General features: G+C 38.6%; 1 protein-coding gene across 1 annotated transcript in view; it reads right to left on the bottom strand.

Moving 5' to 3' along the window:
- LOC134538277 (rhodopsin-like) overlaps positions 1-20,721 on the bottom strand; it is a 170,351-nt gene that overhangs the window by 38,731 nt on the left and 110,899 nt on the right. Inside the window, exon 4 of the mRNA XM_063379448.1 lies at positions 17,285-17,417. Coding sequence (XP_063235518.1) covers positions 17,285-17,417 — 133 coding nt within the window. The remainder of the gene's footprint in view (positions 1-17,284; positions 17,418-20,721) is intronic.

The raw sequence follows: 20,721 nt of genomic DNA on the forward strand, positions 1-20,721 counted from the left end.
TATGGATGAGATCACCTCCATACTTGAACTCATGCATAATTTTTCGACTTGTAATTTTTACATTGGTGGTATTTGAGTGATTTTTATGTTAGATTGAATTCAAAGGGTGGTGGGGGTAGCTGCAATATGCTAATGTGCGGATTAATTTGATGGTGTTGTGGGTTGGTTTGATAATTTATCACTATGAATTATGGATTTAATGTGGGTTTGTAGGTATGAAGTTATTTACACAAAATGTTTCGTGAGCAACTAGTGTTTTCGCTCAAGTCCCATGCTTAGTTTCACACATGTATGTGTATGTTCTGAATCCAAAAAAAGTATTGGATTTCAATGTTTCTAACTATTTCCTTTCACAACTATAACATTTACCATGTCAAGTATTGACATGTAGAAGTTTAACTGTGTGTGTAGATAATGGTTGTGTGCTGACGGACTCATGGGTCCACGATGCGTGAATTGCTTGAGACTGTTGTGGATAGCTCAGGCTCTCAGACATTGTTGAGAGATGAGTCATGATTGTGAAAGTACCTAGCGACCTCATCTCTAATTGGTAAAGCCAAAAGTGGTTGTACTTGGTCCAAGCTATAGAGGTTAATCATACTTGTTGCATGGTTGCTACATGTTTTTACCCCATACCCCTGCACATATCACATACCTACCGAAACTCAGGAGTTATGAAAACCTGCACATGAGCTACGTTTTGTGCTAAAATTGTAACAATTTTTATGTTTGGTTGGTTTCAAGCAAGGGGCTTCTTTGTTATATTGAAGGGTAGTATGATTAGTTGTAGTTTGTGGGTTAATTTTTTGGATTTCGTGTAAATGAGTGGATTTGAGGCTGTGTATTCATTTTTTTTTTCCTTTTTTAGATAGCTATCTATATGATCTTTTAAATAATTTTGTTAGCTATCAGAACTTTGAATTTTTTTTTTTTTTAGCTTCTTCTGTGTAGTACTTAAAACTATTGTGTGAAAATGTAGCTGTGCGGGCTTTTGAATATTTTTCAGTTTAATGATTCTCTGTACTTAAACATTTGTGTGGAGAGGGAGTTGTGTGGACTTTGAATATTTTCGAGCTAAATGCTGCTGTGTACTTAATATTTTGTTTGAAAATGTAACTATATAGGGCTTTGAATATTTTCAGGTAATGCTTCACTGTACTTAAACATTTGTGTGGAGAGTGGGTTGTGTGGACTTTGAATATTTTTCAGCTAAATGCTTCTCTGTACTTAAAAATTTGTAAAAGTTACCAGTTACCAGGACTTTGAATATTTTTTGTCTACTTCTGTGTAACTTGTCAGTTACAGTACTTTAACATTTTAGTGATTTTTAGATTTTTTTCGGGGTAAGGTATTGCTAACTTAAGGATTGGTTTGTTGAAGCTGTAGTTTGTAGGTTTGAAGTTATGTATGCAAACATTTTCATGTAATGGGTAGCTACATTGTTTTCTTAAGACTTCTGTAATAGTTCTCCGTACATCGGGCTTCCTTCGTGTGTTCCGTGCATTGAGCACAGACTACCGATTGTTGTGATGACATCAACCATGCAGAAATGACGTTTCTGCCCTGCTACCTATACATCAGCTAATAACTGCTACCGTTATGAACGTCAGTGTGCTGACAACCAGCAGCATGACCTCAAGCAGTGTCATCTGTGTGGAAAGATGGTTGCTCGCAGTGATAAATTGCGGTAATATCTTACAACATGTACTGGTGCTGCCCTCACGACTTCAGTCACCTGGTGTAGCTTCTGCTTCAAAACCTTCGAAAACTCCAGCCATGTCACACATCATGAGAAGACGGCTTGCGGTCTCAAACCTAGCCATAAAATGTATTTGTGTGGGAACTATGCTAAAGTGTTCGCCAGGGCTGGTAAGTTGAAAGCACATACCAAAGTGTGTAAGGGTCCTGATCCACTATCAACTAAGAAGCAGAGAATGGCCGCGCTTAAGCCTGTAGTCATAGCTAAGCCAAGCACCAGCCGAACATTGCTGGTGACAGAGGCGGGTTTTGGCCAACATCCACGACTTCATCATTGCAGAAGTGGGAATCTGGGGTAACTTGAAGACTTGTGTGGTAGAAAATAATACCAGTTCTGTCAAGGACACATGTACATACTTGGACTCTATCAAGGTTAAACTAATAAGCCAACTTCTAGAGGAAATTGAAGAGGATGGTCCACTCAAGTATTACATCGTGCTTGAGTGCAATTGTGAAAAGCCAATGGGTACGTGTGAAGACAAGAGGGCCTTCAAAACTACGAATGTTCCACTCTTTGCAGTTCGTGAAGTGGAGGATGTCATTACTGAATACATATTTAAGATATATAAAGAGGAAGAATACTAATTATGAAAGGGGTCCGGATGGTCTTTGTCTGGCGACTACAACTACACATTAACAAGCTTGATCCACTTCGAGCTAGCTCCTACATCGAAATACCTACCTGCATCAAAGAAACATATTCGGTGGTCAATCTGTAAATACTTAGATGAGCACATATGTTTTAAGTGTGAAATTCTGGTCAAGTTAAATGCGGGTGAGCATCTGAGCATGTTAGTCAGTGCTACAATGACTTGGAGGGGAAGTTCAACTTCACTAACAACGAGTTTCCCAATCCACTTCGCCAGATACCTCTGTTAGAGAAACATAATCCTCGTGCCTGCATAAACATCTATAGCATCGACGAAAACTAGATGATTGTAACATCACGATACGCTCTAGAAGAGAAAAGAACATCTTTCAAACTTCTGTTCTTGGTCTTGAAATATGCAGTTTTTGTGAATTGTGTGGATAATTGTTTGAAATATGCTGAGATGTGTTTGAAATATGATGAATTGTGTTTGAAATTAGAGTATTAGTGTTTAAATGTGTGTTCACATTAGTAAAAAACACATCTGTATTCTTTTAGAGGAATGATTCTGAGTTAATAAATTAATTTAATGGAATGTGTTTCCAGATTTTCTTGAGTCATATATCTTTTATTGAGTTTTATTTTTTGTATTGGTCTTGGAATATATTGAGAGATATCCGTTTGTATGGTCAATTCCTGACACCAAATAAGAAATTTCCGCATTTTAATCAGGTGGTACTTGAATAAAAATATCCATTACTCATTCGTTAAATAGGCTAAGTACAGCCGAGAAACACTCGTTTGTAACATGATTCTCTCCCCCCTTGAGGTCTGGTTAAACAAGGCTGGTTAATGTTAAGAATTGTGTGTCTATAAAAGCAAAGAAGTGAAATGGTAGCAAAATATTAGACGACTATAATGATCACGAGAAATGTGAAGATGATGATTCTAATAGTACTATCCCAGGTCTTGTTAATTATTTGGATTTAAAAGTTAACGAAGAAAGTAGCATTTTCATGGGTAATTGAAAAAATTTTACACCAATTTCTAGTCGCCTTCATGAAATTGAGAGCACTTTAGAACAGCCTAAAGCTGAAAATGTCGAAGACTGCTATGATTCACCTGAAGCTTACAAGAACTAAGTCTATGATTAAGAACTTGAAGCTCACAAGATCGAATACTGTGATAAAGTGTTGAGACCAAAATGATGGAAACGACTTATTAAACTAAATTATTCAGATTAGGCTTATGATGGTCAGTGGGGTGATTACAATTTTAATGGCTTTGAGGCTGGTATTAAAAACGGAACTTTAGGGGTCTTAAAAGTATTAGTAATGAAAATTTACGTAAGATGTTAGAAGCCGAAGATATTTATTATGCCACATGGAAATATTCTAACCTATTGGTAGATAGGTTAAGACTTCTACTTGCCTCGCAAAAATGAAGAAAAATTAATCAATGCCAAACAAATATGCTCTATACTTCGTGAAATAAGAAATGTATGCTACATACAATAATAACTTGTTTTGTCTGCATGTGTATAAAAGTGAAAAACCAAATTATACTTTGGATAAAAAAGTTTGTTTTATTTATTGTAATCTTATTTCTAGCCAAGGTTGGGTTCTCGTAGAACAACTTCTAACTTAAAGATGTAAAATTCGTAATAAATGACTAACAAAATGGAGAGTCATAATAACGTCTTTCCGTCAATTGTGTCGGGTAAGTGCTACATTCTAACTAAAATCATTTGGAGCCAAATGTGGTTGGAGGCATTGTAGCCGGATTGAGCTGGATCCTATCGTTTCCTTTAGTATTTTAGTTAATGTATCCTAGATATCGTATCCTACTGAGTTGAATGTTTTATCCAAATGTGTGCCCGTTTAATTGAATGTGTGTTGTCAAGCCTGTAGCCAGGGCTGAATATGTAATGGTTCAAAACCCCTTGGTCTTGTAGGAAGCATAAAATACATATTTCAGGGATGTTTCGGCTCTACAGTAGGCTTTAAATTTGCTGAGTTGGTATTTTTATACCCAGATTTTTTTCTATGTGTTTGATGTATCCTTGTAGCCTCGTGGTCTTGTAGCCTGGTAGTATTGTAGACTCGTAGCCGATTGGAACCTTGTAGCTTGTAGCTTTGTAGCCAAGAAGTCTTCTAGTCTTGTTTGAAATAAATAATTCAACTATGTTCACCGAGATAAAGGATGGGCGGATGATTGATTTATTCCTGCTCTAAAGGAAGTCATGTGAAGGGAGTTCGCAGCAAAAGGGAGTTATATGAGGATTTATATGTTACAGAAAATACAGAAAAACTGGCATGGTGTCTGTTAATGTAAAAGATAACTCACTCCTGGAAACTGTTTATTTTGATGCAATTAAACTAGGCGTAGTAAAACTTAGAGCTAAAATTGAATATTTTGTGTGTATTTATAAATGGTCGATATAAATATTCCGTGTTGTTAAAATACGTAATTACCATCCGAGATGTTACTACTTGGAAGATTTACGAGGTTCGGCGATACGTGGCGGATTCTATGGGGAAGAAATTCAGCCTACCAAGTACCCAAGCGATTATTAAGTAGAAAAATTGATGTATTAGAAAGATGATCCCTTGTTTGTGAAGTGGCTAGGATTCGATAAATGTGAAAATCAGTTGAATAAAATCGACTGATGTCATATAAATTTTAATGTTTTGAAATGTTGTAAATTTTTATATTAATAAATGCAAGTCTAAAATAAATAAAAAATGTATTTATTTATGTACTGTTTGAAACTTTTAACTAGTTACCAGAGGTCGGGATGTTCGTCGAAGGTGCTTAAAATGGTATTAAGAGGCTGGGGACGCGTGGCGACAGGTCTAAATGACGCAGCTATTTGGGGTGTGGATGGTTCAGGGTGAGGGGGGAGTGGGTAGGTGTGCTGACGTCAAAGGCCGTGCGTCAGTAACGTGTGTGCTTGGCACGCACGAACAGGACTGCAATGGAAAGGGTAGAGGGGTGGGGACAGTTGAACAATAACAGCCTTAGGATGTATCATTCGTAGTTATCAACAGAGCTAGTAAGATGTGTCAGGCCACCTATGAGAAGATTGTTGAGGATGAGTTATACGCATGCTGTCAGGAGGCTGGCGGCCAGGAAGAATCTCTTGCGATGGATGAAGACGAAGATTCCAGGGAAGACATCGCAGATGTACCTGTGAACACCTCCACTCTGACTGTGGAGGATATCGCTGTTGTAAAGGGAAGGGTGGATATCGGCTTTGGGGCTGCGTGATGCTTGTATAGTTGTGTGGGCAAAGTATTTGATGCTAGTATGGAAAGTACTGCGGAGCGGGGTGTTGTGAAGAGGGTCGGTAACGCCTTCTGAATGGTATTGTGTTAACAAGGGGGGGAGAAGATGGTGTGAAGGAGTGTGTGTTTATTTATTTAATAGTGTTAAATATTTTTTTTTGATATTTTATTTACTTCGACTTCTTGACACGACTTAAAAAAAATACTATTTAATTTTTATATGAAGTGCATCTCGTAGTGGCAGTAGGTAATAGCTTTGCTCGTAGCGACAGTAGGTAATGGCTGAGGTGAGTGTTGTAATTGCATCATATACACTATAGCGATCAGACATTAAGTTGAAACGTAAAATGTTATGTGACGGATGTGGTCTCTCTCGTGAAGATAGGGGAACATCTAATACTGTACAAATGTGAATCGGTATTTTTGTTTGTATCATAACATTGTCATGAACGATTAAAGCTGCTTGTGTTTTTGCTTTCATTAAAACTTTTAGGGGAGTGGGATGGATATATACCCAAACATTTAAATTATCTGCTTCCGTGCAGCTTTTAAACACAAGTACGCAAACACGGACTCTGACAAACTTCTGGTCCGCTAAGATGGAGTAATAAATTTATATTTTTTTAAAATTATAATTACTTTAACTATCGCATCCGCAGCAATGAAATAATAACATATATGTTAGTTAAAACCTGTAAATGATTATGCCTTTAAGAATAAATGGTTGTCACAACAACAAAATGACTGAGGATTTTATGGTCTATAAGGATCATAACAACATTGGTACGGGATAGAAAGTCGGCCTTACATACACTAAGGTGCTTTAGGATGGTGATGACATCATCGGATGAAATCAATATGGCGGAATCCAGGATGGCTGCCTCCAGCAGACGATAATGGGTTAGATTATTGTTTTTATAATAAATTTATTTTAAAGATGGTGGTGTTACGAAAAATTGCGACAGGGATGAGTGGGGTGTTCGATGATGTAATCGTAATGTAGAAGAGTGGGGCGCTCGATGATGTAAACGTAATGTATAGGAGTGTGGTGCTAGATAATTGTAACATTTAATTAAAATTAAAATATTTATTTTTTATTTTTTTAAAATTAAAATCGGATAATAAATAAGGATTTTCAAGATGGCGGATGAAACTCGAAATGTCGGGATGTTCTAGAAAACAAAATGGTCGTCGGGGTCAAAGGTTAAAGTCAAATTCAAGATGGCGGCCGGAAGTGACGTAATCCAAGATGGCCGCCGGAAGTGACGTAATCCAAGATGGCCGCCGGAAGTGACGTAATCCAAGATGGCCGCCGGAAGTGACGTAATCCAAGATGTCGACCGGATGTGACGTAATCCAAGATGGCCGCTGCGGATCCCCGGATCCCCCACCACCCACCGGTGTCCCCATACATACCAAATACACCTACTTATTAGAGACCTGTAAAATTCGCGATTTCGAATCCCTAAAGGTTAGACTCCATGATCCTCTATGCACTCGTGCAAATTACACCTGCTGATTGGTTACCGACTCGTAATACCTGTTGACTGGAATGATCGTGATTCGCTAATTCTTCTGTTTAAAATTTTTCATTGGTCCAGAGTCCTTCAGATAAACTGTGGCCCAATCACGGAAGCAAAATAATGTCAAAAGTATTTGGACTCCATCCTATCGCGAAATGAATCCGCGAATTTTACAAGTCTCTAGTTATTATCTAGCGGACTTCTCGAGGCTTGTATACGTCTTTGAAGTTGGGGCTGAACTACTTTTTCATTATAAATGATTGATAAATTATTTAAGATAGATGGATCAGGTTTAATCAAACTATTTTCTACCACCACTCTTAATTTTTTTTGCTGTAAAAAAATTATTTCATTAAAATATTTGGGGTAAAACCTTTATTTCCACATATATTTTTGAATGTTTTTTATTTATTATTTAATTATTATTAATAGTATTACTAAATTAATAAATTAATGTTACTCAGCCTTTTAAACACCTGAGAAATTGTGAGTATTTAAAAAAACTAACTAAGATAAAATAAAATGCTCTACCAGCGAATGCCTGAAACTGGGAGTTTCCTGTCTCGACGGTTGATGTGATCTACATTGTTAACGGTGTGAGTAAGTCACAGGTCACTGGTGTGTTTGACTAACACCAAATGTCTGCGCCTACGAAACGTCTGACGTCATTGCGCTGAGATCTCACGTCATCTCAGCGGGATTCTAATTTGCTGGCTACTAGTGAACTTGCCTATAATCTAACAGTTGAATTTTCGGCCAGAATTGTATCTTCGAAACTTTAATCATTTTCCGAACATCACATATAGTGGAACGTCCAAATAAATTCCTAGATAATATTGTTACAAGTGGGGATAATCGGGTTCGTAAGAACAGCCCGCTTAATTTTATACAGTTTTATTTCCTATTAAATAATCACACTTAATGCATGTTCACAAATGATTAAATATATGACCAGTCCACAGATCACACTCCTCACTGGAGCCAGGCTCGACAGTGGTTCGCCCCTTGCCTCGCGCCTGTCCGCACACACAGCCTCGAGCCACTCGGTCACACACGCATGGCTCCGTCGCCCCGTGTCTGCGCCGCTCGCCTAACTCGCTCTTCACTCGCCTGCTGGGACTCAAATCCCGCGGAGGCCGGCGTCGCCGCTTTTATGTACATCCGTCGGCCGTCTTTCTGGAACCGACTGGAGTGTCGCGTCATCCCGGTCCAACCTGACGCTCGAAGCATCCAGAACAGCGGCGCGTCATCCACGCCGTTCCACGCAGCGGCCTCCGCAATCCCGCGGGATTCCCCAGGCCCGCCTAGGTACTTGGCACGCGTCGCGGCCATGCTTTTCACGTTCGTAATATATATATATATATATATATGTGTATGTATGTGTATGTATATATACATACACACACCAGCTGCCAAGAAATAGTTTGTAATACTACAAGAAATATATTGTAACTTTGTACAGCACATGGCTATAGTTATTTTTGCATATAGGTAATATCAGGGCCGGAACTAAGGGGGGCATGGGGGGGCAAGTGCCCCGGGCGGAAAATATCAGGGGGCGGCAAAATATGAAAAGTGGTTCACTAAAAAAAGTTGAAACTAGTCATTAAAAAAGTTTTGAAAGTGTACATATCGCAACCAATAAGTTAGCCAAGAAATTAAGAAATTCTATTTAACTTGATTATGCATAATTTGTAAATATATTCGTACTTCAAATGCGTTACTTCACTCTAAGAAACAAGTATTACCATAATTCGTGGTTTGGAGTGAGTAAAACCACTGCGATGAGAGCTGGCATCTCAAGGACCCGTTGCGCTGGTGATCACTTGGTTGATCAAGATGTAGCCCTTTCTCTGATAAATACCCTCATTTTTCCAGCCCCTACTCAGTCGCACCTGTGTTTTCGTACCATGTGCGTCTATGCCTGAGGACGGGAGCAGATAGCAGTTCCCGAAACGTCGCTTGTTTCTGTTTTGGAAAAACTATTGTGTTTGTTTCGTCTTTTCGTTTTGTCGTGTTATTGTCTCGTTTCAACTGTTGTGCTGAATTTTTTTGGGTTCAATATTTTTGTACTGTCATCATTTGTGGGGTTTTTATCGTTCTATTCTGTTTTGGAAAACTATTGTGTTTGTTTCGGCTTTTCGTTTTGTCGTGTTTTTGTCTCGTTTCAACCATTGTGCTGAATTTTTTTTTTTTTTTGGGTTCAAAATTTTTGTGTCGTCATGATTTGCGGTTTTCTTTTTTCGTTCTCTTAGTACATTTTTCTTTGTTTGTTTACCATATTCCTGTTACGGAATATTTTGTGGTGTTTATATTCTGTTGAGAACAGAAATTGTTTGCTTAATTTGTGCTTTTTGTATTTTGATTATTTTTACTTATTTATTTATTTTATTTTTTCGTTTTCTTCAACAGAAAAAGTGCTTAGCAATGGCGTATGTCCTTAAAACTTACATTAAGTAATGTTGAAAGTCATTGACAGATTAATTATGGAACTGAGTAACAGGTTTAAGGCTTTGGAGAACATTAACAATAAGTTTGGATTTTTTAGTGGGGTTCAAATTCATAAAATGGAAGTAGAAGATTTAAAAGTCAAAGCAGCAGAATTAGGAAACACAGTGCCGATCTTAACAAAGAATAATTCGTATTTGAAATTGAAAGTTTTAAGCACCATGCATTAACAGTAGACTATGAATTAAAAGATGCTACAGCATCAACAATGTTGAGCCTTATCTACAAAAATAAACTGGAGGAGGCATACCCTAACATTACTACTGCTCTGAGAATGTTTCTCACCCTTCCAGTTTCAATTGCGTCAGGTGAAAGAAGTTTTAGTAAACTTAAACTTATTAAAAGCTATTTGAGAAGCACGATGGGCCAGCAGAGATTAACAAATCTAAGTATTATATCTATTGGACACAAAAGAGCTTCTTTGATCAATTTTGATGATATTATTAACACTTTTGCAGCTAATCATGCTCGAAAAATTAAATTTTGAACTTAATTTCTTTGTATGGTTATCAATACAATATTATACTTTATTCAGAATCACATGTTCCTTATGTAATTTTAGTATTTAATAAACTTATTGGTAAGACATTAATTTTCACTGTTGTGCAAACAATAAACAATAGTTTGATAACAGTCTACTTCATTATAATAAAAAAATGTAATTGTATTAGTTTTTCAATCAGTGTACTTGATAAATAAAAGTTCTCAATTATGTAAAAGTGAATGGTAACATTTCAACCACCGCTTCTAACGAAAAAGGGTATTTTATAATGTGGGTAAGGAGGGGGCGGCAATTTAAGCTTTGCCCCCCCCCCCCCCTTGCGAATCTCCTAGTTTCGGCCCTGGGTAATATGTTATTTGAGATAATACTGAGCATTTCTGACGAAAGTTGCACGTAACTTCATATTTTAATTGATGTTTCGTTCAAGCATATATATATATATATAATTATATACTAAATCATAGAGAAGATGATCGAATCTTAATTAATAAGATTTTTATTTTGTTTAGTTACGCTCATTAATTTGCGCATTTAATGCTGGAAATCAATTCAGGGAACGGTTTAATAATAACTTTAATAATTAGAGGTACGGGGACAACATGAAAGCATAAATGCCTAGGTAAGAATTCGAACGCAGTATTGCAGCAAACACTGTTTTGCAGTGAAACAGTTGTTTTCGTGTGAAAGTACAAAAAAATTTTCAGAAATACCTGTAATTTTACATGAATATTCAAACTATTACAAAAAATAAACAAATTGGTTGTCTGTAAAGTCGGTTTACGGACGATAGTTTAACGCGACAACGTCATAACAAAACATTGATGAAATGATTGCATACTTTATGAATAAAATTGAACCATTTTTAATTTAATAATAAAAGAATAAATACTTGAATTTATACTAGTAATCAGATTTTTAAAATGCAAGAATAATCAACCTTTATTGCCGAAATTGTTGTTGTAATAAGCAATGAAAACCACATAAACTTTTCACCTCACTTTATAAACAGTAGAGTGGAAGACAGATAGATGCGGCGCAAGCGTCCAATGAGCGTAACGGGACACAGCGTAACGGAACAATGTGCGTAACGGTAAAACTTTTTCGTGCGTGCAGCAGGCGTTCATAGATTTATTAGACGTTGTCACGTCAAAAATAAAAAATAATAATAATTTACAGTGTGTTGGTTGCGAGACTTCAGAGTGTGCGATTCGATTAGGAATTTCGGAAATGGTAATATACCGGTGGCCTTCCAAGGGGCGGCTCTCACCGCCCCCCCCTCCCCCCTCACCCACCCAGTCGCCTCCCACGGGGGTTTGATTAGCTAGTCACTGGTAGCTTTGAATATATATACTGTATAGAAGTCGCGAGTGGATAGGATTTACTCTACGTTTTTCAGAAGCGTATGATGAGCAGCTTGGGAACTTCACCGCTGCAGTGCGCTGCCGTAACGCCCTGTATCGTCTTAGTTGTTATTTACACGTTAGAGCGCAGCTCTGTCGCCCGCTGTCATTCCCCGCACCCCTCTTCCATCATTCACTGCAGCTCAACGTCGTTCAACAGGAGGGGGAAGGGGTGTTTGAAGAATTCGACACTTGTCCGCTAGGGACCACCACAAGTCGATGCCCTAGAGATGGTGGCGATTGCGGCGGTGAATTAACCAACTACCTCAAAACCGTATTAGAAATTTTAACCTGGGCTGGTGACTTCTATACAGTATATATATTCAAAGCTGGTAGCTGCGATAGCTGTGTGCCCCACCGCCGTCGTCATCTGTTCGCGGCGCCCGCACGCACCTGCTCCTTCAGGTAATGGCTTCCGTTCGGTCCGGAGCCCAGGTGGCCGCCGCCGCCGCACCAGATTGAACTTAACAAGGAATTAAGGCCCCCGTCTACCCGGACACACACACACGGTGCGCAGAGCTTCAGGAAAAAAACAACGCGATTTCAAAACTACTCAAGATATCCGAGTGGGGGTCTGCTTGCGATAAGAAGAGACCGGAAAAATTCGCGGGTTCAATGACCTCCAGGATAGACACCAATATCCTCTACACACTCGGGCAAATGCCAACTGTTCATTGGCTGCTGACTTGTGAGTCGTCTCGACTGGGTGGCCTGTGATTCGACACTTCAATGAGTGAGGGTCTCTAATTGGCCCTCAGTCCTCCAGATTAACAGTGGACCAATGGAAGAAGCAGCACTAAGGTATAATTATTTGAAATTTTAGCATAGCACGAAATGAACCCGCGAATTTTTTAGGTCTCTAGGGATAAGCATTTAAGAGTTCTCTGAGGTCCGAAGAGTACTTTGGATTTCGGATTAAGTTTTTAAACTGTATTATTAGAAGAGTTAAAATGGCTAAAACGCACGTTTTCAGAGTAATGTTCAGGCGTAAAACAACCAGTACAGATTCTTGAAAGCACTTAAGGGACTTGCATTACCCCTTTATAATCATTTCTCGGCCATATAATGCTACGCTCAGATTTCACAGTTGTCCTATGCACGACGAGAAGACTGCGCGCCAGTTCAGAGGCGACACCGCGCTAGAAGCACCAGCGAGCTTTGCGCTTATCATCCCGCCTCACCAACACACGTACACCCCTGACGAGGCGGGCCCCTTAAGGGGGCTGTACTCCGCCAATTCGTAGTTTCGAAAAAAAAATTGGTTGTCTGTAAAGTCGGTTTACGGACGATAGTTTAACTTGACAACGCCATAACAAAACATTGATGAAATGATTGCATACATTTATGAATAAAAATGAATCATTTTTATTGAATTATCACTATTTTGTATCTATAAAAAGGAGTGAAATGAAATCTACAACATTAATTGATGAATTTACTTTTATTTGCACTCATTAATTCAAATATGTTTATTACTTTAACGAACAGATTATTTTAACTATATAACGTTTATACATGTTTGTTATTTAACTTCTTCCAATCTGTGTTATTCTGGTAATGATCGGACGATGATAAGAAAAGTAGTAAACGAATGGGAGTGTTTCAAGTTTAATGTGCCTCGAAAAAGTCAAATCGATGGTTGTTCCAATCGAGTGGAAGAGAGATAGATGCGGCGTAAGCGTACAATGAGCGTAACGGGACACCGCGTAACGGGACAATGTGCGTAATGTGACACTTTTTTTGTGCGTGCAGTCGGCGTTCATCGATTTATTAGACGTTTTCACGTCAAAAAAAAAAAAGAAAGAAAAAATGGCCAAGCTTGCGGTGCAGGCGTGTTTAAGTTTGCGGCCCGAAAAACCACAGTGACTGGCTCTGCGCTCTCTCTGAAGTCGGCATTCGTGACCCAGTGCAAACGTTACGTCGACTGGAACCGCTCACGTGAACCATTCAATATTTCCTCCCAGCGCGACGCTTCCAAGCGGAAGTCTGTTCATTATGCCCATACTGTCACCGCGCGAAAAGCATTGGAAATATAACATTTACGTCATGCCAATATTTAATCACATTTATTATTTTTTAGCTAAAACAACGCAGTAAAACCATATAAAAACTGTTATCATTCCATAGATAATTTTTATTAACTTTTTATAATATTATTTAATATTTGTCTGTTTGTTTGATTATCGCATAAAAGCTACTTAACCAATTTCGCTTAAAATTTTGTGTTTGGAAGCTTGTGATAATAATAAAAAAATGGTGTATATTTTATCTCGCTACGTTCATGGGAGCTGGAGATATAACAATAAAACCACTTTTTATTTTTCACAACCAAGAGCAAACAATACAAGGTGAGCTCCCATTTCTACCAATACACACTTCTAGCAATACTACTATGTACCACATAACCTACATAGACTTAGTTATTTGTTTTTTCACGATAAATTATATTTCACGATTATTGATATATTTTTTATTACATGTGATATTTAAAGAAAAAATTCACAGTACGATTATTCGCACGAGAACACATACTAGTATATTTTTAAGTAGAAATTACAAAAAAAAAAAATCAAATATCGTGGTGCAGACCAAAATCTCCACTTAAACCAAACTGAAATAAAGATATTCTAATTAAACAAACATAAATTATGGGCAAACTGTGTTTTCCACATTAACAATTAGAAAAAAAAAGAAAAATAATATTTTCGTAAATAATAACAGTCAATATTAAGCACAAATATAATTTACAAAAACATATTCTTTCGACTTAGCTATTTTTTCTATTTTAATTTTTTTTTCGCTATCTATTTAAGGATTAATGTCAAATACAAAATACAAAACATTGTAGTGATCCCCATTGTGTTGGAAACGTTTTAATTTGTTGAAAGCTAGAGAATTTATACTCCAATATTTCACTTAAAACTTTTCTGTAAAATACAACAAATATTTTGTTGAAATAAATCAAATTTAACACACTTATTGTAAACATAAATTTACTCAAAAATGCAGTAAATTAACAGGTGTGGTAATATACACATACATGTATGCACGCATATGTAAATTCATATATCATGTGCGTGAAATCACACCAAAAGCTATGACATATTTAGCAAAAATTAGCAATTGTACTTTCATGCTTTAATAGTACTGTTACGTACGCAGACAGCACCGCGAAGCGCGCCAGGTTCGGAGCTGGCTGGCGGCCCCGTACGTCCTCTGACGTCACGCGTCGTCCACTGACGTAAGGCATGCCACTCGTGCCTGGCCGGATTACAAGGGTCATCGCTACCCCCCCCCCCCTCCCCTTCCAACCCCACGCACCGTCCCACCTCAGGCCATTGCCAATCACCATTTTAGCGGCCTGGTAATTCTGCGGGTTTCTCCTCTGGCCGCCGCGCGGAGTGGCGTGAATAAACACCGCCTTTCTGGACTTTTCGGGCGTCGGGTCAGCCCAAGGTGACACTACCCTTCCCACCACCCCCCCCCCCCCCACACACACACACACACACAGGCGGTTCCAGAAAGTCTGTCAAGAGTATAAAAGCAGCGGCGCCGGCCTCCACGAGAGTTCCGAGCGAAGAGCTAAGAGCGGAGCAGCGGAGAGAGTCTCCCCCTCGGGGAGTGATACTGGCGATACCCGTGCGATCAGCGAGAGGTGAAGAGGGCAAGTGGCCCTTGCTGAGTGGACCAGGACCTATCGGGAGGAGATACCTGCGAGTGAAGGCCTGGCGAGCGATAGTTGGGGACTGCACTGAGGCGCGGTGTGGGTGAGTGTGCGAAGGAAGCGGACAGAGGCGGACAGAAGAGCGAGCCACTGTCGAGCCAAGCTCCAGTGGAAAGTGATAATCCTTCAATGACCAGTGTAAGACTAATTATTGTGGACAGACGTATTGAGTGCATTAATTAAATGTATGGTGTAGACATTAGTTGTAAATAAAAAACTGAACAAATTAATTGGGCTATACCTTACGAACCCAGGTTTCTCCCCACGTTATAATCGTAATAGTATTTTTGCTTCGGCATAACAGTAAAAAACACTCCAACACGTGAAGGTATAAAATTGCATTAACATTGTTGGAGTGTATGCTGTAACCTACATTTTCTGTAAAATTACACCTTTTGTTTTACACTGTAAAAATTAATTTAAAGGCTTTTATCAGTTTATGTATTCTACTGGTGAGCCAATTCGTTGCACATTACTTTTACCAATTAATCCCACTTCAACAAAAGAGCCAGGTAAGCGAAATCCTCTAACACATTCATGTGAACAAGCAAAGTTAAGGTGCGTGTTTGTGTGTGTTTCCATATGAAATGTAATTCAGAAACTGACGTGCCGATATCAAATATTCTGTTGAAACTGGAAAATTTCACATAAACAAGATTTATTTAAGGCCTTACTGTACCATCGAAAATATAAAAATTCTGCTGAACCTTGAAAAAGAAACACCACATGCGCCGACTTCAGGAATATTTGCGAATATCAACGTTGTGTGTAATATGCTTATTATTTTGAACCAATACTTTTTCCTCTAGGAAACCAAGTTTCCCCTGAGGAAATTTTTCCCATCAAATCGAAAAATATCCCGTCAATACATAGAAAATATTCCATTTAACTCTGGCGTTGTTTGCAAAAATTTAAATTTATAATTATTTATTGATTATGTAATTTTTTAATTTTACGGTATATATTTTATTACGAACAGTTTTCGCCATGTTAAAATGTATATTTTACAAATAATAACATCAAAAAAAATTTATGCGTACTGCATACAGGTCGACTCTGAAATTTGGAATCCAAATGCAAGATGTTTTCAGTCAAGATCAGTGAATAAACGATTAAAGTATAAACATGCTTTACTTTGGCGAACAGTTTATGGTAAATTGATCAGCCATTAGAGAACCTGTCATAATTCAATGTACATGGAAAATATAAAAATGTTAGTTCCAGGAACCAATTAATTTGCCTTTATTTCTACGAAAAATCAAAGCGTACTAGTTCCATTTATTTTTACCATTTCTCTGAAACAAAACATTGTCACAACATACAAAACGGAGACGAATAGAGATAACAGTTGCTATCATGTAGTTTTAATGTCTTAAATCTTCTGCAACGGATTTTATATATATATATATATATATATATATATATATATATATATATATATATATATAAAGAAGCCAAATGTTGGAACACTTGATTTGTTTAGTTTTTATTATATTTTAATCTCGGCAGTAGCCTACTCGAGATATGATACACATTGAATGTTAAAAAAGGTGGGCTAAAGATAAAACCTGGTGCCACATAATTAGGGACCGGAAAAATTCGCGGGTTCAATGACCTGTAGGACGAACTCCACAGATTTACTTACACTCGGTCAAATGCGACCCACTCATAGGCTGCTGCCTTGTGAGACGTCCCAACGTAGCAGCCTGTGATTCGATACAGCTTTGGTTGGGTGATTCTCTCATTGGCCCAGAGTCCTCCAGGTGAGCTAGTTGTGAGCCAACAACAGAGGCTGCATTGAGGTATAACTATTTGTATTTTTTTAGCCTATCGTGAAATGAACTAGCGAATTTTTCCGGTCTCTACAGATAAGGTATTATAAACATCATTTTAACGTGTACGTGCGTACGCACGTGTGTTACCAAAACCATAAAATAATGTTTTTCTTTCAAGTGCACGCGTGTTGGTGGCATCGATCTACGACGAACCTTACCCTTTTCATGGTGAAAATGATGTTGAGGTACGAGAACAGGATGACGGACACAGGGACCACCAGTCCCATGGCGAACAGGAAGACGATGTACGTGGTGGCGCCGAGCGTCCGGGTCTCCCAGTTCACAGAACAACTACAAACAAAAACAAACATAAACAGACTGCATGCTGTGCATATTTAGAGACCTGTAAAATTCGCAGAATCATTTCGCGATAGGATAGAGTCCAAATACTTTTGACATTATTTTGCTTCAGTGATTGGTAGAGCCACGGAATTTTCGCGCATTCATTTAGTCTCAAGCTAGAATGCAAACCTCCACACTGTCGCACTGTGCTCATGATTGGACCGCAGTTATCTGGACACGCCCCTTTACGACCGTGAGCCAATGATGCCCAGCTAGGAGAGAAGTGAGCGAATCAGGTAGTGCCAAATAACAAGGATAAAAAAGTTCTCGCTAAGAAATCAACCAATGGGAAAGTAAACATGGGACGAGCACACCTATAACTTTGAATTCTATCCTGAGACCAGAGGAATCCGCGAAATTTTCCGGGACTCTGGTGATTGGGCCACAGTTTATCTGAAGGACTCTGGGACCAGTGAAAAATCTTTAACAGAAGAATTAGCGAATCACGATCATTCCAGTCAACAGGTGTCACGAGTCGGTGACCAATCAGCAGATGTAATTTGCACGAGTGCGTAGAGGATCATGGAGTCTAACCTTTAGGGATTTGAAATCGCGAATTTTTCAGGTCTCTATGCATATCCAGTGGTGTAGCAAGCGGGTGGCAGGGTTGGCCCCCGCCAGGGGCGCCGACGCAGGGAAGGAGGGGAGGGGTGGGGGTTTTTCCGCCACGACGGTTTCGCGGTTACTGACCCCTCCCCCCTCTCTTTTAATACAGAAGGGGTCGCCATTTTCAAGTCTGGCCATGGGGCGCCAGTCACCTTAGCTACGCCACTGTAGAATATACCGTTTTTCTCAGTACCCTGGGTACAGTTGAAAATCAATAATTATTAGGGCCACGAAAATTTCGCGTAAAGATCCCGAGAGTAGCTGGAAGTTAAAACACTGTAGCATCGTCTGTGTTTCGTGATTGGGTGAGTTACTTTGAGGTGCATGTCGATTGTTACAACAACCAATCATACTAATTCAGTGCGGAAGCAAACTCGTCCTCAGTGGCTCGCGCAAACAAGGCAACGACTTCTCTCGCATACGGCCGCCAATCACAAGGAAGAAACCGCTGGTGTGGGTATACCTTGTTGCAGTCTAGTAGGCGTTCAGATTTTTTCACTAAAATTTCCTGCCCCTACTAATTAGAGACCTGCAAAATTCGCGGATTCAATGACCTCCAGGATAGACTTTACTACACTCTACACACTCGGGCAAATGCCACCTGTTCATTGGCTGCTGACTTGTGGGTCGTCTCGACCGAGTGTCTGTGATTCGACACTTCTATGAGTGAGGGACTCTAATTGGCCCTCATTACTCCAGATTAACAGTGAACCAATTGCAGAAGCAGCGCTAAGGTATAATTTTATTTGAATCGTAGCATATCACGAAATGAATCCGCGAATTTTGCAGGTCTCTATCAATAATAAACTCATACTGAGAAAAAATACTAACAAAAATCCCGCTTTTATCGTTGAATGAACTAACAATTAAAAAAATTAAAATTTAATTTTTTTTGTCCAACTGTATCCAAATATTAAGAAACGAGACAAAAAAACACGGTTGCATACAGTTAGCGACGTATACGTGACAAGTAAAACTTACTAGCTTGAAGATTACAGCACTGGCTAATATAAAACTAAAAAACTGGTTCAATTTTATTGTTTAAACACGCACAGTTCCTGTGTAAGGTATGTTAACTACGCTACTATGGTTGATTTACTTTGAATACAGACTTATTTTCCAAACAAATACAAGAGAGATACCGTGTATTCGCTGAGAAAATATTTTTCAAACGAATTCACATTATACGCGCATACATTTTCATGGAAATTTTCTGAACAATATCTTACAGTCTGTTATTTTAGGGGATTTTTGGGAAGGGGGACGAGGAAGGTAACATAAATTGAAACACACGACCTTTGATTCAAATGTTTTTTAGATAATAACATATCTTATCGTACATTATTTAAATTTTGCGTTCTTTAGGGCGAAACAGTGACCACCAATAATATTCATTTGCCAGTTCTAGTCTTTCTCAGAAATTAACATACTTGTGAACTTCAAATAATTTCACATGGGAAACTATCTTCAGACATTCCACAGAATTATGCACCATCCCTTGACAAAGATTAATAATCAAAAAAAGTAACTAAAAATTACATGTACCCCTTAAGTCTTGGCAACACAGGTAAAGTTTAATTTATTGTATTTTCATGCCACTATATTTGTCCTAAACAAATTTCTACAGAGGTTCCACTCCAAAATATTGCATTTCAAGTTTTTATTGAAAATGTTATCACTGAATACAGGCTGTAGGTTGGGGTATGCATATTTCACGGAAAGTTTCCGAGACTAGCTGAAAGTTACTATATCATCGTCTGTGTTTCGTGATTGGGCGAGTTTCTTTCAAGTGCATGACCACTTCTAACAACACTAATCACAGTAATTTAGTGCTGAAGCAAACGCGTCCTGAGTGGCTCGTTCAAATAAGGCAACGATTTCTCTCGCAGACGGCCGCCAATCACTAGGAAGAAATCGCTAGTGCAGTCTCATACGGGTTCAGAATTTTTTCGCGAGAAATGCCTGCTACTAGCTATAGGCCTATGTATAAGGTTGTTCACTATTTGTAAAAAAATTCATGTAAGTTTTCGAAGTAGATTTTTTCTTTCTAATAGCGTCGAGGTCAGTTTTACTACCAAAGTTATTTTTTGTTTTGTTTTTCAGAATCAGGGTAGTGCGTAAATATCTACCTATACAAATGCCTTTTCTTTTAAATAAGTAGAGACCTGCAAAATTCGCGGATTCATCTCGTGATATGCTACAATTCAAATAATTATACCTTAGCACTGCTTCTACCACTGGTTCACTGTTAATCTGGAGTAATGAGGGCCAATTAGAGACCCTCACTCAAAGAAGTGTCGAATCACAGACACTCGGTCGAGACTACTCACAAGTCAGCAGCCAATGAACAGGTGGCATTTGCCCGAGTGTGTAGAGTGTAGTAGAGTCTATCCTGGAGGTCATTGAATCCGCGAATTTTGCAGGTCTCTATAAATAAGTCTTCGTGAAAATATAGAACTACAAAAAAAAATGTTCTTAGTTCCGGCGTTTTGACAAACACTTAAGAAATGTTTAATATGGATTCTAAACTGTCTTTTTTTTTACAAACAGCTAATAGCACGCAGTACAAATTTGGTGAGGTGGGGGAGTGGTAAATGAACAATTGCATCATATCCAATGCTTGCTCTCAGACGAAGATAGTGACATG

Source organism: Bacillus rossius, chromosome 13, assembly GCF_032445375.1.
Source record: "Bacillus rossius redtenbacheri isolate Brsri chromosome 13, Brsri_v3, whole genome shotgun sequence".
Classification (NCBI taxonomy): Eukaryota; Metazoa; Arthropoda; class Insecta; order Phasmatodea; family Bacillidae; genus Bacillus; species Bacillus rossius.